Source organism: Lepisma saccharinum, chromosome 14 (genome assembly GCF_977018435.1).
Source record: "Lepisma saccharinum chromosome 14, izLepSacc3.1, whole genome shotgun sequence".
Taxonomy (NCBI): domain Eukaryota; kingdom Metazoa; phylum Arthropoda; class Insecta; order Zygentoma; family Lepismatidae; genus Lepisma; species Lepisma saccharinum.
In genome coordinates, this window is record NC_139242.1 from 37,383,803 (window position 1) to 37,404,718 (window position 20,916).

General features: G+C 39.2%; 1 protein-coding gene across 1 annotated transcript in view; it reads left to right on the forward strand.

Moving 5' to 3' along the window:
- Window positions 1–20,916, forward strand: part of LOC145998798 (alkaline phosphatase-like) — a 63,898-nt gene that overhangs the window by 11,749 nt on the left and 31,233 nt on the right. The window contains exons 3-5 of the mRNA XM_083135402.1: window positions 13,799–13,991; window positions 16,084–16,247; window positions 17,481–17,694. Coding sequence (XP_082991528.1) covers window positions 13,799–13,991; window positions 16,084–16,247; window positions 17,481–17,694 — 571 coding nt within the window. The remainder of the gene's footprint in view (window positions 1–13,798; window positions 13,992–16,083; window positions 16,248–17,480; window positions 17,695–20,916) is intronic.

The following is a 20,916-nucleotide window of genomic DNA, read 5'->3' on the forward strand; positions in this document are numbered from 1 at the left end:
TCTTTTACAATTTTTCTCAATCAGATTGTTCATCTCCCAGGGCCAACTCCCGCTACTTCCTAGCTACGACTCGGAAGTTGACAAGACTGCAAGAAAAGCAGGTACCGCGAGCGAAGCGAGAAAGAAAATTTTACGAAATGTATTTTTATTTGCATAAAATTTAAAGTCGAGGGGACAATTGCCCCTCTGTGCCCACCTGCAGGTGATCCTTGCCATCTGGAAGAAATAATGCAAGATGAACGTGAAAACTAATTCCGTCTTGCGTATCCTTTTGTCCTGCTACTAGTAGATTCTGCTAGTCTTGCTTTATTTTACTTCAATGTATGCCCCCCCTATAATTGATTTCCATCCAAGGTTGGAAAAAGGCAAAATGAAATGCCCCCCTGTCCCCTTGTGGTTGCGCCATTTCCTTTTAGAGTATAATATTGTTTTATTGTACAGTAGACGCATTTCGACCGAAACAAGAGAAAAACTCTCTTTCTTTCATTATAAAACTTTCATAAAAGGTCATTGCATTGCTCAAGTACATTTTCTACTTCAGGAAGATGTTACCTTATTACGATGTGTTCTAAAATCGTGAAAGGGCAGGGCAACTGCTTATCTGCCTGGATCAACAATGGCCAATGATCATTTGATACTAAGAAATTGTTAAATCATGAGTCGCCATACATTGCTTTTCTGTCACTTTTGGCTAATTGCGAAGATGGGGGATGAGTGATGATATGGATGAATGGACACCCATACCCAAGCTGGGATTAGAACCCAGGACCTCTGGCGTCGTAGCGCGATGTGCTAACCACTCCGCCACGGAGGGGGGGGGGCAGCTTTTCCGATTGTAGTTTCTCATTCGAGTATTTGCAATGAACATAATTGTCAGCGATGTTTTCTCAATCCTTTCATCGTTACATCTATTTTTGTTATTGAAAACATCCGAGAGGCAAAAATACGACATTAAGGAATTAAAAGACTACAGAAACTACCTAACTCTTAAATGTTAAGAATTAGAAAGATTATAAGTGAACCTCCCCGCCTCGGTTAGCGGTAGTAATGATGCTTTGTAATCGAGGGGTCACGAGTTCGATCCACGGTTAGGCACATTTAATTAAGTGGCTCGAATTCCACTATAGGCTGTAGGTTTTGTCCCGACTAGCCTTTGTGCAACTAAACATTGCAATTCAGTGCAAAAATCAGCAAGCTTGGGCCGTTTTATTCCTTGTAAGCCTAGGTCTACATGTTAATAAATTATTATTTATGACGTTGGAAAATAATTTATGCCGAGTGACCAATTACTATTCCATAGTGTAGAGATATGGAGATTACGAATACGAGAAAACCTCGTCAAGATAATATTTACGCTTGTTTATTTCCTGGAATTGTCCGACCAGCGGGCGATCCCAAGAATGCGCTAACTTTGTAACTTCCGTGAAGCATCGACTGAAAGGCAAACGCGTGGACCTAAACAAGATCCATCGTGTTCGAAAGGTTTAACAACCTTTCGAAGCCTAAGATTATAAAAGGGAGCTCACTCCTCGAGCTCGCTCTCATTTGGATTACTTTTATCATCGAACGCTCATTTGACGCTCATTGGATTTTGACTCTCGTTCGACGCTCATTCTGGAACATGAGTCTCTGATTACACTTTACTTTACAACACATTACAACTACAGAACTACGACGACGGAACACGAAGTTACGGCTGCCTAGCATGCAGCGAGTCGCGCGGGATTGCTCGGTTTGGTGAGCCAAGAGTCGCAGGATAGAACATTGGCATCAGTCACCATTCGGTCTGCAAGAAGAATCTGGACAAGAACATCACACACCTACCAGGTATGAACAAGCGTGAATAACCTTTACATTCAACTTTCCATATCTCTTCCCTCTTAATCGGAGCACGTTCAGCTAACAGATACAATTAAGCTCTACCTAAAATGTATAATTGAAACATCCCTGTGACCTCTGATCCCAGGTAAGACGGGATTACAACATGGTGGAGGTGCTTGAGGCCCTTTTTGAAATTGAGTACCCTTCGGTACAAATTGCTTTAAATTAAATTAGTCTTCCCCCCCTCCCACTTTGGGAGCATTTTTTGAAAGTAAATTTTTAGTCATTCCAATTCGTACTCCCACAGTACGCTTAAGATGCGTCAGACCCAGTGACAATTTTGTATATTACCATATGGAATACAACCCTTCTTTTCTTTTTGTGCCGAGTCTCCCCCCCACAAAATCTAGTCTTCTGCATAATTTTCATTCAGTACGTATTTAAGCATCATTCACGCAGGAATGAGAACAATTGCTTATATTTATTTGACAGACGATATATTAATGACATAAATAACTGCATACCCATACTTTCATTTGTTCTTTGGTCAGCACGACGAACTTTAGTCTATGAATACGTCACAGATAGCATTGCACGAACACCTAGATTCCTCCCTCGACCAAATCATAGAGTTAGCTACTGCAATCACGGCAAACCCAATAAATTCACAACCTTTATTCCCAGTCCCCTCCCCTCCACTAACACGGTTAAGATCTGCTAACAGAAACTACCCTCAATTTGTACTAGGACTAGAAACACCTAACAGAAACCGACACCAACCCTTAGCAAGCACTCCAGCTAACGTTCCTACCGCCTCTAACAATACCAATAGCCCTGATAACGTTACTGTAGAAATTCCCACCACTAACATGGCCACCTCAATCCCAACTGCATTATATCCAACGCCATTTAGCGGGAATGACCCAAAAGAGGTTGACCCCTTTTTCCTCAAATTTCAAAATATAGCACACGCCGCGGGATGGTCGGAAGTTAAGCGTAAAGAGATGTTGCCTTTATTTTTGACTGACACCGCTTTGACTTATTTTCATGACATACAGAAACGACCTAATTTTGTAGACCTGACATATACACACATCAAAAATGAACTAAGTACGTTGTTTAGAGGCTCGTATTTATCAGCGGATCCCGTTCAGATCATTCTAGCGAGAAGACAATCAATTACAGAACCAATTCACACCTATGTTATTGCTAAGAAGGCATTAGTCCAGCAATACTTCCCGAACGCCACTGAAGAACAAACTCTATCTTATATAATCACGGGACTGCGAGCCAAGTACATTGGTTGTTTATCTAATAAGCACTTTGCCAAAACAGAGGAATTAATAGCCCACCTACAAAATTTCGAACGCCAGCAATTATTGATTAATTCCCGTATGATGGAGGAGAAGTTTGAAATTGACCAGGCAATAGCACAAGCAAGCTTGCAGCATCAGACATTGACCCAGACGCCACTTCACAGCTGTTCTCATACACAGGTTTACTCCCCACTCCCAAGTAATCCGCAGAACCCGAATCAGCAGTTTGTAGCATATAACCAGAGTCCATCCTTCCCCCCCCCCCCCACCACCCGTTCATCAAGTCCAAAGTCTGCAATGAACTCCCGCTCCCGTCATTCCCTCCCAGACAATGTATCACGGACACAGTTTCTCAGCCTCACAACCTGGCGTGCTGTCCCGACCAAGTTCTGACATTGCTCACAGCATGGCACCACCAGCTGTAGCCAGCATGGAACACGCTCAAAGTACTGTCCCTAGTGACGAGGTAAATAAGCTTTCGTCACAGATGGCGAACATAGCCCTACATTCACGGGAAGAATCATTACATTCGAATTCCCTCCTTGCCTTCTGCTCAAATGTTCTGGAATTCGCGAAAAATGCTAATCAGAACGCACATGATAGACGTAATACAGTTCAAAACAAGGGGAATAATAACTCCCCTTCCTACAGGGGTAATTATAGAGCTAATCATAGAGGAAACTTTAGATCGAACTCTCGAGGCCAATTTAGGGGTAATAATAATAATAGGTTTCAACGTCGAGATCAGACTCGAAATATGGGTAATCGCGACGATGCAAATACATCGGCCTGTACGTTCTGTGGTCGCTATAATCACGTGAGCGACAACTGCTTTTACAAACCACAGCGAGACAGTAGTTTAAACTAAAATCATCTTCGACTTGCAGGAACGAAATCGAAGATAATGGTAGACTAGACAAAGTTCCTATCATTGAGAGAAATGGCTTATATTATATCAATAGTAGCATACAAGGGAAAGAAGTAGATTTACTTATTGACGTGGGTTCCCAAATATCAATTTACCCCTCCCACCTCCTTCCTTCTGAAAAAAACCTACAAGGTAAAGTCCACAATCCAAGGTGTGTCCGGATCAAAACTGAGTGTGTCTGAGATTGTAGTTCTTCCTATCATAATTGGAAAGCATAAATATTCGCACCCGTTTAGAATTATAGATTCAACACATGTCCCTCCCCTTTTAGGAAATGACTTTTTGCGAACGCAGAGGTGCGAGATGTCGTTAAAAGACAATACAATAACTCTTCATCATTTAGGACGCACTCCTAATTACAGTATTTTGAGGTCAAAGTACAAAACTCACCAGGTGTCGCATGACATATTCAACCAAATTGAAAATGCAAATGTGTATACGGGAAAAGCTACTCTTTCAAACACAATTCAGTTTAAGTCCACGATCAAAAACATATCAATTTGAAACTTACCACTACGACACCTAACACCCCTAAGCCTGTACTTTTTACCCCATCTGCTTCCCTTATGACCCAGCATGCAGTAGTCCTTTCCAATGCTACAGTAAACCCTCAGTCACCTGTCATTTACATACACAACCCTACGGAAAGCACAATCACTTTGGAAACTGACACGATATTAGGTGAAATATCGACATGTGAGATTTTAAGTGACGTTACTTCCATTTGGGAAAATAAAAGCGAAGATGTCGCATTTTCATTCTCTTGTAATGAAAATAGCACAGTAAAACAACAAATCAGTGAAAGTCAACAGAAATTTGACCCCTCCCTCCTCACAGTTAATCCTGAAATTCCCCAAGAAAGAGAAAAAATCCTAAAGCTCGCATACACGTATGCAGATATTTTTCTCTGGCCAGGGGATAAACTAACTAAAACGAACGTTTTGGAATATGATATCAAGCTGACAGATGACACCCCAGTGTATGCCAAGACCTACGCTATACCCTTTCATTACAGAGAGCCCATGAAACAGGATATTCAAAAATTACTAGACCAAGGTGTTATAGAACGCTGTGAAGGGAGTCCCTATCGACACCCAGTCCTATTAATCAAGAAACCCAATGGGACTTATCGTTTTATTTCTGACCTTCGGCCTTAAATGACGTAATAGCTCCGATTTCATTGCAATCCCCAGACATACAAACCATCATGGCAGAGATGGCTGGTAAGAAATAATACTCAATTTTGGACATGTCAAGTGCATTCTTTCAAGTTCCATTAACAGAGCGTTCTAAGGACATTACCGCCTTCTCCATTAACAATCTTGGTAGTTTTAGATATGCTCGGTTATGCCAGGGATTGAAAACATCCCCTGGTGTAATGAACCGCGTAAGCGAACTTGCCCTTAGTGGAATAGACAGTTCAGAACTTTCTGTTTACACTGATGACATAATTATTTACAGCTTAAATCTCCCACACATGATTAACATTCTGTACAGAGTGTTTCAAAAGTTACGAAAAGCATCCCTTAAATTGTCACCCTCTAAGTGTAGGCTAGCCTTTACTGAAGTAAAAGTCCTCGGTAACTTGGTATCTCAAAAGGGAATTAAGATTTCAGAACATATTCTTAAAGCTATTTTGGAATATCCCACCCCTACCACCAAACGCAAGCTTCGTAGTTTTCTAGGACTCGTAAATTTCATTCGACGATTTGTGCAAGGATTTGCAGGACCGACAGAATGTTTATTCAAGCTTCTCAAAAAGAATGTCAAGTTTGAATGGACTGATGAACACTAGAAAAGTTTCGAAACACTGAAACAAATGATCACTTCCGCCCCTATCCTCCGCCCTTATGACCTTAAGCGCCCTTCATATGTATTCATTGATGCCAGCGGAGAGGGGATTGGCGGAGCGCTGTTACAGTCCGACGAAGAAGGAAATTTACATCCTTGTGCTTATTGTTCACGAGCCTTAACAGAAACAGAGAAAAAAGCTGACACATTTTCCCTCAAAATTGCAGGTGCATATTATGTTTTGAAAACTCAAATTTTTTCTTATGAATCAACGATTTGTGGTTCTCACAGACAACAAAGGCTTATCTTATCTTCGTTCAACTAAACACCATAGTTCTATTTTGGGAAGAAGAACTCTTTATTTTCAAAATTTTGATTTCGAAATAAGGCATGTCAGCGCCAGTAAAAATGAACTTGCGGATGCACTTTCTCGTGCAAGCTTACCGCTTGAAAAGACTAATCCTGACAAGAAAAATGATGATGATGATGATGATGATGATGCCTTGTTCTTTCATCAAGTATTTCATGCACAAGCAGCAGATTTTGATATTAGCTCAGAACAACGTAAAGACCCCTATTTAAGAGACATTATTGACGTTTTAGAAAACAAAGATCAAGCTAGTAATCCTAAGCTAGAAAAACTTTCGTATTCTTATGTACTAAAAAATGGAGTCTTATACAGAACTAATAAAATCAAAACTGGTTATCGGGATAGACTTTGTATTCCCCATGCATTAAGAAATCAAGTTTTCGATCTTATTCATGCACACAAACTGAATGGAAGTCACCAAGGCGCACAAAAGTCATATAATTTAATGCTTATGCGCTACTTTTTCAACAATATGAAGAAATTTGTGTACGATAAGGTTCGACATTGCATCCCTTGCCAGATCTCAAAGAAACCACAAGGTTCTAAACCACATACCCTACAAACATTTCAACCTGCCCAAATTCCTTTTCAACGAATTCATATTGACGTATGTGGACCTTTAGTATCTTCTAAAACGCACAAATACAAATATTTTCTGTCAGTAGTTGATAGTTGTACTAGGTACGTCATTACAGCTCCTTTGGCTAATCATGATGCACAAAACATAGCAACAGCTCTAGTTGAGAAAGTCTTTCTAGTCCATGGCCTCCCGGAAACGATCTATTTAGATCGCTCAACACCCAATTCAAGTTTACTTTTACGGGAGTTAGCTAATATTACAGGCGTACAACTAAAATATGTAGATACTTGTGCACATTTCACGAATGAGCTAGTTGAGAGTTCATTTAGCTATTTAAAGAAAGTCATGAGAGTTTTTGTGTTGGAGAAGACGGTTTCGTGGTGTGACTATTTAGCTAGTGCGACGTTCAGCCACAACATTACAATCCATTCTGGATCCCTCCAGAGCCCGTATTTTACTTTGTTTGGCTACAACCCAAGGATCCTAGCAGACGCAGTCCTTCCTTCGAACCCTGACAATATCTCCCAGACGAACGCACAAAGACTTGAACTCCTGACATCCATACGTAAGACAGCTCATGACAATTTACACAAACGTTACGAACAGCAGAAACAGTACACAGACCGCACTTCTAGGCAAATACAGTACTCACCAGGCCAACATGTGTGGATTCTAGATGCCACTCCGATTCCCGGCGTGTCAAAAGCTTTTGCGTCCTCTTATAAGTACAAAGGAACTATTCGAAAAGTTAACGAGAATTCCTATGAAGTTACTTTCATCGACGGAAGAAGCAAACAAAAAACGGACACAATTACCGTTTCTAGGCTCAAAGCCCGCTACGACTAGTGCCATGAAAACCCCACTAACATTCATTAACACTCCACTCCGTTATCACTCTCTTTAGCCTCCTCGCTACGTACATTGCACATGCTAACATCCCATGATCCAGCACTTTCCCACGCTTACCCCCCCCCCTTCTTCACTTCCCGTGCTCGCACTGCACTTCTGCATTAGAACGAACTCATTTTTATTTTAACAAGACCAGGATTACAGAATGCTATCTCAATCGTCGGAACATTTATAATAAATCTCTTGCCTAATAATTAATTTCTCCTGATATTTTAATGTTATTTTATAATTTGCGATTATACGCATAGTAATAGTCAGAACATATCACTTAGCTGATTTGACTCATAAGTACTTAGCGCGTTTATGGTCCTAACTAGCAAACATTTTTTTTCCCATTTGCTGGTACATATACGCTCAAATGAAAAAAAAAGAGTACAAAGAAATAAAGAAAGAAAGAACTAAGATAGAACAAGATGAACGACTTAAAGAACAAATGAACTGCGTAGAACTTGCTGAACTTTTGGCTTTTGGCCATAGCAATTTTTTTTTTTTACGCTCAGTTGTAACACGAACTGCTTCTTTGAAAGCTGCAATGCACTAAATATGTTAACAAAACAAATAATAAATATAGACAAATGCAGTGGTCAGAAGTAGCGAGCTACTTGTAGCGTCGCTACTGTAGCTAGCTACAAAATTTGTAGCTGTAGCTCTAGCGACGCTAGATTTTGAAAATTGTAGTTGTAGCGGTAGCGAAGCTACAAAATTCCTGTAGTAGCGAAAATTTCGCTACAGCTACATTTTTTCTCAGCATTTTGAGGTGAATTTTGAATGTGGCAACAGCGTCAGAAAAAAATCGACAATAACCCTTAATTTTGCAGGAGGTTCATAAAGACAGTCTATTACATGGAGATACAGATTATCTAGATTGTAGATTAAAGATATCTGCTTAATTTATTTAATTAGTATCTGAATAATTCAGATATCCAGATAACTAACTGACATATATGAATATATTCCTGCTAACAGCTACGTTTTTTTAGCTGCATCGCTATTTTGGGGAGAAACATGCCTCGCTAGCTGCACCACTGGAAAAAAGTGCCTCGTTTGCGTCACCCCCTGAACAAATCCTGTGGATATTCATGGTGTAAGAGACACCAAAATGTCATTAATTGCTGTGTAAGACGCAACTTGCAGTGCAAAAACGAGCGATGGATATTCCACTGACCTGACAAGGGAATAGTGCCAGCAATAAATGGCTCAGTACGTTAACAGCATTGATCATCGTCAGTATATAGGATCTCGCCAGCAAGATATTATTGTTACAAGAATGATAGAGTTTCTGGAATTACAATTATTTTCGCGATAGTATTTGTTCACAAATTTTAAAATTACAATACGTTTAGAACACTCAGGTTTACACGACAGTTTCCTCAATAATTTTATCATATTGCAGAAAGTATGTACGATTTATTGACTTTCCTGCAGAAACGACAATTTTCTTTAGTTAATATACATAGTTTTCAAATTTATGTATTTCTCCTACTTTTGCGTTCCTTTTCTGTAACTTTTGCTAATCATGACATCATCATTATCATCCTTTGCTGTTTCCTGCCTCTGACTGGGTCGGCATAGAAGTCTAGCCTCTCCATTTTTTCCTGGTCTTCCACCACTCCTCTCTTTCCACGGTGTTCCAATCTTGTCCTCTTCTCCTAACACTCTCTGCTATCTGCTCTTTCCACCGACATCTTGGTCTCCCCCTTGGCCTTATTCCCACTCCTTGTGCATTGTAAGCTCTTACTGGTAGTCTTTCTGCATCAATCAACTTCATGTGTCCGAACCATCTCATCTGTGCCTTATCTATTGTGTCCTGAAGCTTCACTACACCCACTGTCTGTCGGATCTCCTCATTCCTTATTCTATCCCTTCTAGTCTTCCCCAATATACTCCTTAAAAAATTTATCTCCACTGCCTGCATCTTTCTTTCATCTCTCTCTGTCATTGTCAAAGTCTGATCCTTACGTAATTATTGGCACATAGTATGTGTTTCATAGGTACATCCCTGTTCCATATTAATCTTCGAACGCTTTGATATAGTCCACCACCCATTTGTCCTACCTCCTCATCTATTCTTCCACTTCTCTCAATCATGACAATGAGGATGAATGGTTTATTTAAATACTATATTATCTATACTCGCTTTCTGCCACTTTCGGCTAATTGTTAGAACGAGGAAGAATGATGAATGATGAGCAGAGTGGGGAATGGAGGAGCAGGAGAATCTCATCCTCCTAACTTGGCGTCTTTCCTAGTTTTTGTTTTGAGTCCATTTTATGCATAGATAAGCTGATCGAGACTGGATCCTAACCACTATGTGTCTCCGTTGGGTATCGGACCTGGGGCCCTTTTGTAGTCAAAGGGCTCCAGGTACTTTTCATTCAAAATGCTGACTTCATATGAGTCTATAAAAAATGAAATATTTATTCTCAAGAAAAATATGTTGATGTGAACATAAATATTTAATCCTACCAAATTTTATTTGTGTATAGTTGTAATAATTAATTTGCGTAACACCCTAATTGCAATATTCATTATCAAATTTGAATTGATATGGCACTTGCATAGGTATGGTATTCTCAAAAACTATAGTAAAAATAAGTAACTGAAGTAACACTGCTATCAAAATTATGGAATGACTGGAATCATGATAATTAATAACAGAATCTATTTACCAGTAGTAGGGGATTTTTTTAATACCCATATGGTTGTTTTCATTTTTTATATGCAGAAGTAGCGCAAAAAGTAGCGAAGTAGCGAGTAGCGAACAGGAGTAGCGTAGCGAGCTACTTTTTGGTAAATGTAGCTGTAGCTGTAGCGAAGCTACATTTTGGAAGAGTAGCTGTAGCTGTAGCGAAGCTACTTTTAAAATGTAGCGTTCTGATCACTGGGCAAATGTTCCCACTCTCTCCTTAGAGAAGAATCAGATGTGAAACACATATAAAACTATTGGTAGTTATTTTCACTACTAATCACATCTGCCCAGTGCGAGAGCTGCAACTGTATCCATTGATTTATGTCAATGATATTGATAGTCAATGCTTTTGTCTCATAGTGTAGGTGAATTTGCAATGAAAATATGTTTGTTCTCTCAGTGTTACCTTCGCAATAGAATTGGTAACATCCTCCAACTTATAAAAAATAATTTTTCACACTCGTTCCAAAAATAGTGACACGATTTACATAGGTTAATAATTGTTAACATTTAGCTTCATAGGCATCGTATTATATTCATCGTTTGACCCTCCAACAACCAAACAGCAATCCCACAGCCACTGAACACATCCACCTACCAGATAGGCAGCAGAGTATCTGTAAATTTTTTTGGCAAGTTTGGAGACTTGTGATTTAATAATCACTTAGTACGTATTAAATAATCAATGTCCGTTGTTGATCCATGCAGATCTGCAGCTGCTACCTCCAACCACGATTTTACGTACAAGACGTTGTAATAATCTTGCGATCTTATAAAAGCAGGAAATGTACTTGAACATTGCAATGGCCTTGCCCTAAGGGAAGTTTTATAATGGAAAATATTACGTAAGATAGCTTCTAGTTCTTTTATTTTCGATCGAAAGGAGTCTAACGTACTATAAAAATCTGGCGGCTATAGGGAGCTTAGATCTGTTGTGGGGGTTTCATCCCCCCTAACCTCTTTGTAGCGTCGTCCCTGGCTCTATGTATTTCGTCCAATGAGTACAAGCTAGCAAAATTGTGATTTTCAACAAGTTTGTAGATAATTCTGCAGTTGTTCATAAAAACAGACGTATTTCATTAGTTTCTTGCTGTGGTTCATTTTCCATTTTCAGCAAAAAAGTATTCACACTCTTTGCATACGCTGCGTAAATGAGGGGGTGAGGGAGAAGTTGCTTAATAGTCTCACTTAGAAATTTAGTGCAGAGGAATCTTATAACCGTTCTTAAACAACATTATGCTTTTATAGAAATAAAAGTAAATACTATTTTCAAACCGACGAGAGTTCTAAGTAATTATGTAGGAGAAGAGTAGTGTATTACTTCCTATGTAATTGGACTCTTCCACTAGCAAATTTCTTATTAACACCTCCACATGTTTTATTCTTTAGTTGTATTATCTGTATGTGTTTGCAGAATAAATTGTCCATATATTGCACATGAATAAATTATGTGTAGTTGTTTTGAATTTGCGGTACTAAACCACGTTTATACGTAAATTAGTCTTTGAACGACAGAGATGGAAAATAATGCGCCAGCAGAGAACAATGGTGCCACTGAAGTTGAAATTCATCTAATAAAGTGATTTTAGGTGGGTCGGGACACACACGACCTTGTTTTGTGCCCATCAATGTAATAAAAACAGTGAGATGGAATGAGCGCTTTATTTCGTCAGCTAAACTTTTATCAAGGCCCTTGCTCCCCATAATCGGAGGATCTGAGCACGCCTAAAATTCCTTACACAGAAATAGTGTTACATTACATAGTGTTATTTGTCGTATATCCAGAAAGTTGATTGATTGATTGATTTGCTTTATTTTACTTCGCTTTTTGTGCCACTTTTGGCCAATTTGCGAAGATGGGGATGAGTGATGATATGATGAAATTGATGAATGGACACTCACAGACATCCGCGCCCAAGCCGGAATTCGAACCGGAGCCCTGGCGTCGTAGCGCGATGTGCTAACCACTCCCCCACGGTGGCCGGCCCCATAAAGTTGAAAGTGAATGAAATTTTTATGGTGTGTTTTGTACGGTCATTATCAATAGTAAGTCTGTCATATTATTCCACTAAATAATGTCTTTGGAAAAGAAAAAACAACATATAATTAATGTATTTAATTTTACATAAGACCTATGCCTAAAAGTACTTTTGTATATGATGACACAGAACTATCTTATGTTGTGATTTATCTTTGAGTCTGACTGTAATAAATATATATATATATATATATATATATATATATATATATATATATATATGTAATTGGTGAAAAAATAACGCAGTGAAGTATTAAGTAAATATATTTTATCCTCCTACTTACAAATCATGAAAGGAGTCAAATTCGAAATTAAATTGAACGGACGTTCAAAATGTTTAAAAATAGCACTATTTCCATAACAGATCATCAAGTATTTTTTACCATTGACCCTCAGAAATATCTCAAACTGACAATGAACGTTCATTGAACTTATTTATGATCGACAGCTAAAAAGTCATTCATTTGCGAGACTGGTTGATAATCCACCACCAGATAGAATTTACACAATATTTACCTAAAAACTTTGGGTAAATTCACCTTCCCCCTAAAAAAATTCCTGGGCAAACCTTTTGTAAACGTGTACTTCAGTCTGTGCAATCAGCCCTTCCCATTTGTGAACAATATACTGAGGAAATCCACCGTCCTTCACTGTTGTCATTGCACTACAACCCCATCGTGATTTAGTAGTGAAGAAATGTTTACAAGCATCGCCCAAACCATTGATTCGCCCCCAAAACCTTTCCCTGCCTTCTTTTTTCTTTTCCTAGCTCTCAGCATGCGGTTTTCTTGCCACTTGAGGAAGGGAAGACTGGCCGATTGTGAAAGAAACAAGGGACGGCGGAGGAGTGAGGAGGGGGGTTTATGAGAAGCGCCAGCGGTACAGAGGGGGAAACGGCTAGCGCGACCAGCTTAGAAAAGTCGAAGTTAAAATTTACATACATCGTTCTGTACGTCGAAAAGCTACAGACATTCTAAAGAAAATTCTGTAAGATCAGTTTCATTTCTTTGCTGTAGAAGAACAGTTGAAGCTTTCTTGTGCTTTAAAATGTTGATTTAAGTTATTACATACAATTGGCGAGCAAGTGAATTTTACGAAATTGAGATAAGGAAAACTACGTAATAAATAATGTATTTATAAAAAGGCTTCGCGATATAACTAATTTCATATTTGATCTTTAACTCAGTAAAATTTAAATGCCACACACTTGACTGTTCGAGCACAGAAGGTCGACGCAAGAACTTATTTTTTAGGTATCGTCACCAGCGGCGATACGGACTCTTAAAGCTCTCTTAGGCACTCATACCAGAAAGTTTTCAATTTTCATATTTACTTGTTATTCATACTTCTCCTCAGACGTATGCAGTGGACAGGCAAGTGCCTGATTCTGCAAGTACAGCTACTGCCTTATTCTGTGGTGTGAAAACTAATTATGAAATGGTTGGCCTTGATGCCACAGTGAAACTTAAGGATTGCAAGGGATCACTCAACAGTGAATCACACCTAAGTTCTGTTCTTCAGTGGGCTCAGGAAGCAGGCAAAGACACAGGTGGGTCTCTTCTATGTAACTTAAGTTCTTGGTACACACAAAGGAAATTTTTTTCTTATTATATTTTTTTTCACAATTTGTCACATGAGAATCAGAGAAACGTAACTCCAAAAATATGTTCTGAAGAGCTCGATTTGGAGTCAAAGAGGTATTTAAAGTCCTTGCCTGGACTCATTCTCACCAACAGGTTGGTAGGTGCCAGGGCTTACCTCAAGTTGATACCTTCCTTGAGATGAGGCCTGCACGAGAAAAGGTATTTAAAGCTCTCTTTCTGGAGTCAGATCGACATATCTCCACTTCTAATCCTTAGCAGTAAAGTGGAATCACGTAACACCAATTTACCGGCTCTTTTTAAGTCAGACATATTTCTAAGAATACATAATTTCTTATCTCCTATAAATTTGATAAATTAAAGTTACATCCCTCTGCATGGACGTCTAGAAGGGGGTCGGGGGGCCATGTCCCCCCTTTAAAATGAAAGTCAACCAAAAATTATATATTTCACACATATAATTTCTATTCAGCCACAAAATATGTGGTAATTATTGCATGAGCATGAGAAATTCAAATTGAAGCAATGTTTTTTGAGGGGACAACACTATTATGGGGGAAAATGTGCCTTGTTTGCCACCCTGGAAAAAAAAAAAATTGCTTGTACCTCCCTGGGAAAAATACTGCGGATGCCCATGTCCCTCTGGTTCTCACACGACGAATTAAGCCCTAAATATACCATTTCTGATTTTATTACTTATATATTGCTTGAAACCAATTGTAAAAGCATTTTTATCATTTATATGCACATCTTATAAATCGATACATGCAGAAAATCAGCACACGCATTAACTTGAATGTGTTTTCCCTACTTGTAGTGATTAGGCCACTGATAACTTATTAGTTAAGGCTATTGACCTTTGATGAGCCATACTAATTGATTCTCAGTCAGGTATGTTTAATAGTTTTGGTTCTAACTGTATGTCCAATCCTGATAAGCTTCAGTAGACAAACTGTATCAGGTAAAAATCAAGGAGACTGAACAAGATTGTGTTGAAACAGGTGAATTGTTAAAGGTAAAATCAGTAGTTACAAGTTGAAATTAAAGTATCCCCATCACAATGTTTTTCCTCCCACATCTGGCTGGCAACTCACATACTCTCTGGTTTGCAAGAGCAACAGCATATTGTTATCTGCTACATGACTTGGCATGAGAATGAATTAGCTTATTGCATGTTGCTTGAAGACATCTGGGAACCCATTGGGTGTGGAAGAATTCTGGTGGTGGCAACTTTGGGTGGCAGGCAAGACTTGATAAACTGATCAATGCAATGGGTAGAGAAACAGGAAAACCCTTTCTTTGCTCCTAAGTAGTTGTGGCATTACTTTATAGTCATGCTAGTCAATTGTTGAATGTATTTTAAACAAATTGCTGTAAGATTTACTGAAAATTAGGGTAATTTTATTTCTTCCTTATATCTTATCTTAAAGTGTATTCTTAAATAATGAATTTCCTATAAGGAAGTTACCACGCATCATCAACATGTTAATTGATTCATTTGGTGTTTTAAGTCCACTTTATGCACTGTAAGGCTAATCGGGACTGGACCTACAGTTTAAAGTGGAATCCGAGCCACTGTGTGCCTCCACCAGGTATCGAACCTGGGAACCCTTGATTATAAGGCAACGACGCTACCACTGCTCCATCAGGTAGACCCTATCAATATGTTAAAAACTGAGATATAATCACAACACATACCTTGTTTTGTCCTGTGAATTTTTGGATCGACCTTGATTCTTCTACAGTGATGACAAAAGAATGAGTCATGGAAGGGTTAAAGCATAGTTAATATAGTTAAAATGAACTTAAAGGTTTTAAAAACTTGACGTCCTCATCATGACTACTGAAGTGATCAGCTGCACCTTGAGCTGAGAGGTCCAAACATTGCATGGACAAAAACAAGGTGTAGTGATATTTACCTCGCTTTTTAATAATAATTCTATCTGAAAATGTGCTTCACTTTTTTATACGTTCCTTGACTCATTTCAGTTTTTATAAGGGAAAACTTTACCTTTACCTCAAGTTCTTTTGTAATTTCAGGATTTGTAACAACAACTCATGTGACCCATGCCACGCCTGCCTCTCTGTATGCCCATTCCGCTGACCGGCACTGGGAGTGTGATGGGGAAATGGGAGCTGCTAAGACAATGTGTAAGGATATAGCAAGGCAACTGGTGGAAGATGAACCTGGGATAAACATTAAGGTAAGCTGGGGGAAGGTTTAAATTGATAAGTCAGGCAAGAACATGCTTGTAGAAAAATAAATAAGGTTGAGTATAGGGCTGCCATTAGCAAACGCGATGCCTTTAAGTTTGGAAAAGTAAAAAGACAAACATCTTCTTGTAAAAATTCTGCATTCCGAAGTCATTAGTATTGTGTAATTTTTATGGATTGTTTTACACACACACACACACACACACACACACACACAAACATACACATACACAAACAAGCACAGTATTTCACGTTAACCACTGACAAAATCTAACAGTATAGGGACCATCAAGGACAGAGAACTGTTCTTGATAACTTTTTGCTAGTTAAGGGGTGACATTCTGGTAAGGCACCCACATAGTACATAGTATATCCCGGTAACTGCTTCTTGCAGGAAAACGATGTTCTGGTGTCTGGACCTACATCCAGTATAATCTTCGTAGGACTGTGTGTGTGCTGAGTGCCCTTTTACAACATCAGCTTTTAACCTAGGTAAGGACATTTTAGTCATCGCAGACAGTAAAGTTTTAGTTCTTGTTTAGTTGTGAATGAATGAATTAGTTTCAAAAATTGACTAAGGAACTTTTAAGAAGCCTGTTCTATTTAGACCTACCCTTATTTTTGTTTTAGTTAAGGGGTTTATCCCCTTATAACGTGATGGGCTGAAATAGCCCATGCTGAAGTGCCCATAATATACAAATCAATCAATCATTAAGGGCTTGTTTCAGCACTATGAGTGATCAGAAAACATATTTCATACAAATTTTGTACAGATTATATCTCAAAAGTTATTTTATAACTAGGTTTTAACGTACCTAAAATTTAAAATATATGTCCAGTTTGCAAACCCTGAGGGAAGCAGCTCTTCCCTACCCCCCAAAAATCAGTAAGAAGTGGATAGATTGTAGTTTGTACACATGCATTATTGCCCAAATCAAACTTTAATAAATACCTTCAAGAATGAAAAAAAAGACTGATTGTCTCTGATTTGAGTCCTGGTTTAAGCATGGATGTTTCTTCATCAGTTTCATCTAATCGCTATTCATCCTCATAACTGCAATGGACTAAAGAGACAGAAAAATGGTGTAAAATAAGAAAAATAACACAAGAATCAAATACCATTTACATGTGGAAGTATCACTTCATTATCACAGACTTCCAGTGAATGCTTATTTTTTTTTCGGTTTAAAAATAATTAATGTTCTATTAATGGTATCTTACAGGTGATCATGGGTGGAGGAAGACAAATGTTAAAACACAATACAACAGCAACAGCTTCTGATCCCATTGACCCGGAGGAATGCATTCGTCAAGATGGAAAAAATCTGATTGCTGAGTGGGAAAATGATAAGGAACAAAGAGGAATGACTTACAAGTACCTGAATTCAACAAAAGACTTGGAGGCTCTGGACATTCAAAATACAGAATATGTCTTAGGTATTTTTGTTCCAGTAATCCAAATTTTGACACTATATTAATCAGAGAGTCCCGAACCGTGGCCATAGAGTCTAAGGCGACAGACTCTGGGCTCAGGTTACACGACACACACAGGTTCAAGTCTCCTTGGGGGAAGCATAACAACTTTTCTCTTGAGATTTTGGCCTGTGTATGGGATAGGTGGCCACCCACCATCATGAGGAAATTAGGGAGCTACAAATGAGTTGCCTAACCTGGTCACGTAAACCAACAACAACGACTGGGGGTTTGTCGTGCTGACCACACATCACCCTGTAATTGATTGGATGATCTCCTGTGGCCGGCAGTTGGTAGTTAGGCCTTGGCCCTCAACGACTGTAGCACGATGGGTTATTTATTTTTATTAATCATACAGGTTCAAGACAAAAAATGAAGGAGAATGCTTGCCATAGAACAGCTGAAAGGTGTATATGTATTTAAATTAGATGCAAATGCTCCATTGTAGATGATAGATGTTTTAAACTGAGAATATTCCCAAAAAAAAACTGCATTCAAGTAGATCTGTGGTTCTTATTCTTTCTTAAACTATTTTTGAAACAATTGAACCTCAACTTTACAGTTGAACCAAGAAAACATAGGATTTGGCCAACTCGCAAACTAAAATGTGCCCCTTCGCTTGCATCTGAATACTTTCATGTTACCATGTTTACAACTCCCTTTCCTTGCTTCATGGTCAAAAAATACAATAACATTAAATGTTAGGCTTCAGCTTTTGCTGTGTACAGATCAGGAATTAAATTGAATTTTTATTTAAACCTCTGTTAGGCATGTCATGTCAAGTATGCGAGTGACATTAGCATTGCAATATTATGTGGCTTACAAGTGCAGCAGAACTGCACAACTGTGCTTAGAACAAAGAAACAGAAGGAACGTTCAGTTACACAAAAGCACTCATGTGCAGTATGGTTCAAAGTGTTGCAATCTCGCAATGAATATTGTTGGGAGACACCTGTGTACCCCATATGTCTAACAGAGGGTTAAGCCCATTTTATGCACAGATCGGAACTGGACCTACAGTTTAAAGTGGGATACGAACCACCATGCAATGTGCCTCCATGGGGTACTGAAGCTGGGACCAGTTGATTACAAGGCGACGGAATTACCACTAAGCCATCAGGAAGGTCTAATGTGTAGTTTTTCTTTTCACGATTATAATACAATCTATTCTCAGTCAACACACTAACGTTGCCACAATGTTGTATGTATGTTGTATTTATGATGAATGTTGTATGTAGGGGAACAACGTTGTGATAACGTTGCATCAATGTTACAAAAAAAACATTCCACTGAATACGCTTTAGTTTGGATGGTCACCACCATGAGCGCTACAAGCGTCAGATCAGAGTGTTTTGTTTAATCTGAATTTGTATGTGCACTAACCACCAAACCTTATATTTCCTACAGCGTACACTAGATGGCAGTGTGACTCAAATGCAAAACAAACATAACTTTTAGTAACACAAATAAGGATAACTTCGATTGTAATTAGTGAAAAAATGTGTTTTATTTTCCTTCGAAAGATGTGTGAATATTGAAGTTGTAAGGAAGATCAGAAAATGAAATACGTTGAATACAAGTGAAACTCCCATGATAAATATTTTTATCCCACACTATATAATCAGGAGCTAAGTGCTGCAAAAATCACGTCAGTGCGTCGAGAGAAAACCCCCTTGGAACATTCGCTGTGACTGTAATTTCAGTACGTTTGGAACGGACGACTGGAGGTAATTGCAGTCTACACAGTGGTTTGGTGTTCCCGAGGTACTTTGTTGAACGCCTTGCTGCGAAGGGATATCTAGCTCGAACGACACTTTTCAGGTGGCCGCAACTAGGTTGTAGCCCCAAACATTCACCGTTGGAGCTCTGGTCACAGTAGCTAGAGATACCAATCCTTTCTTTCTTTCGTTGGCTCTGGTTTCTGTCCTCGTTTCCCATTGGCTGTTTGGTTCTAAAAACTTGTTTGGTAAGTGTCTGTTCCGAGACTTTGACTCTGACTCTCTCCATCACGTGCAAAGTTTGCAGCACTTTGTACTCTGCTTAACTAGAAGCGAACTGTGCTACAATCCACGTTTGCAGCACTTTGTCCTCTGCTTAACTAGAAGCGAACTGTGCTACAATCCACGTTTGCAGCACCTTGTACTTTGCTTATTTTGCAACACCTGAAATAACTCTGTCTCCTAATTGTTTCGTCTTCGAAAAGGATTACTAGGTTGCCTCCCTCTGCTCACCATGCATAACGGGCTCCCCCAACAAGTTGGGGGTGCAAACTCTCGAGACAGGATAATCCAAAATAAAGACCGAGGCAACTCAAGAAGCACTTCAGCCGATTCAAAAACACCCAGGGATCGCTCTCGATCTCCTCTTCAACTACAAAAGAAACAAAAATATCAAGAACAAACACGCAATCCAAAGTTAAATCCCAGAGATACCACACAAATTGATGGCCGAACTGAAGAAAATTCCACTGTCTACAACTTCCTACTACAAAATTACGACCCCAAGTACAGAACTCCTAAGTTGCTCCTTCAACAGTTACAAAAATACCTCCCCCAAGCACAAGTAGAACAAATTATATTCACCAGAAATGGCATCATTATCAAATCCAGAGATCCGCAATTTCTATCCACTTTGAGAAACAAAGTTTCGTTCGAAATTTTTGGACCACAGGCTGCTCTATCCCAACTGACACCCAAAACTGCCAAACAATCACCACCCCCAAACAAACCACCTCATATGTCAGTCGTTATTAAAGGCGTAGATCCAGAACTCGCTGACCAAGAAGTATTAGAAGAACTACGTTTGGAAGGGCATGAAGTTATAAAATGCGTTCGAATCCAAAACAACAACGGACCAACTTACCTGATGCGAGTAATAACAGATTGTTCCAGCACGATCGATCGCTTACTTCATGAAGGGGCTTATATATATCGCCAACGACATAGGGTTGAACCATCGCATTCAAGGGCACCTCTCCCGTTACGATGTGAACGCTGCCAGAAATACAACGTCCACACTACGGCAAATTGCCCCGAAACACCTATCTGTGGCTATTGTTCTGGCCAACACACGACTAAAGAGTGCACAAATCTGAATGCACCACCCAAATGTAACACGTGCAAACAGGCTCATCCCTCATATAGTTACCGTTGTGCTGCACGCCCAAACCCCGAAGCCTCACGCCCT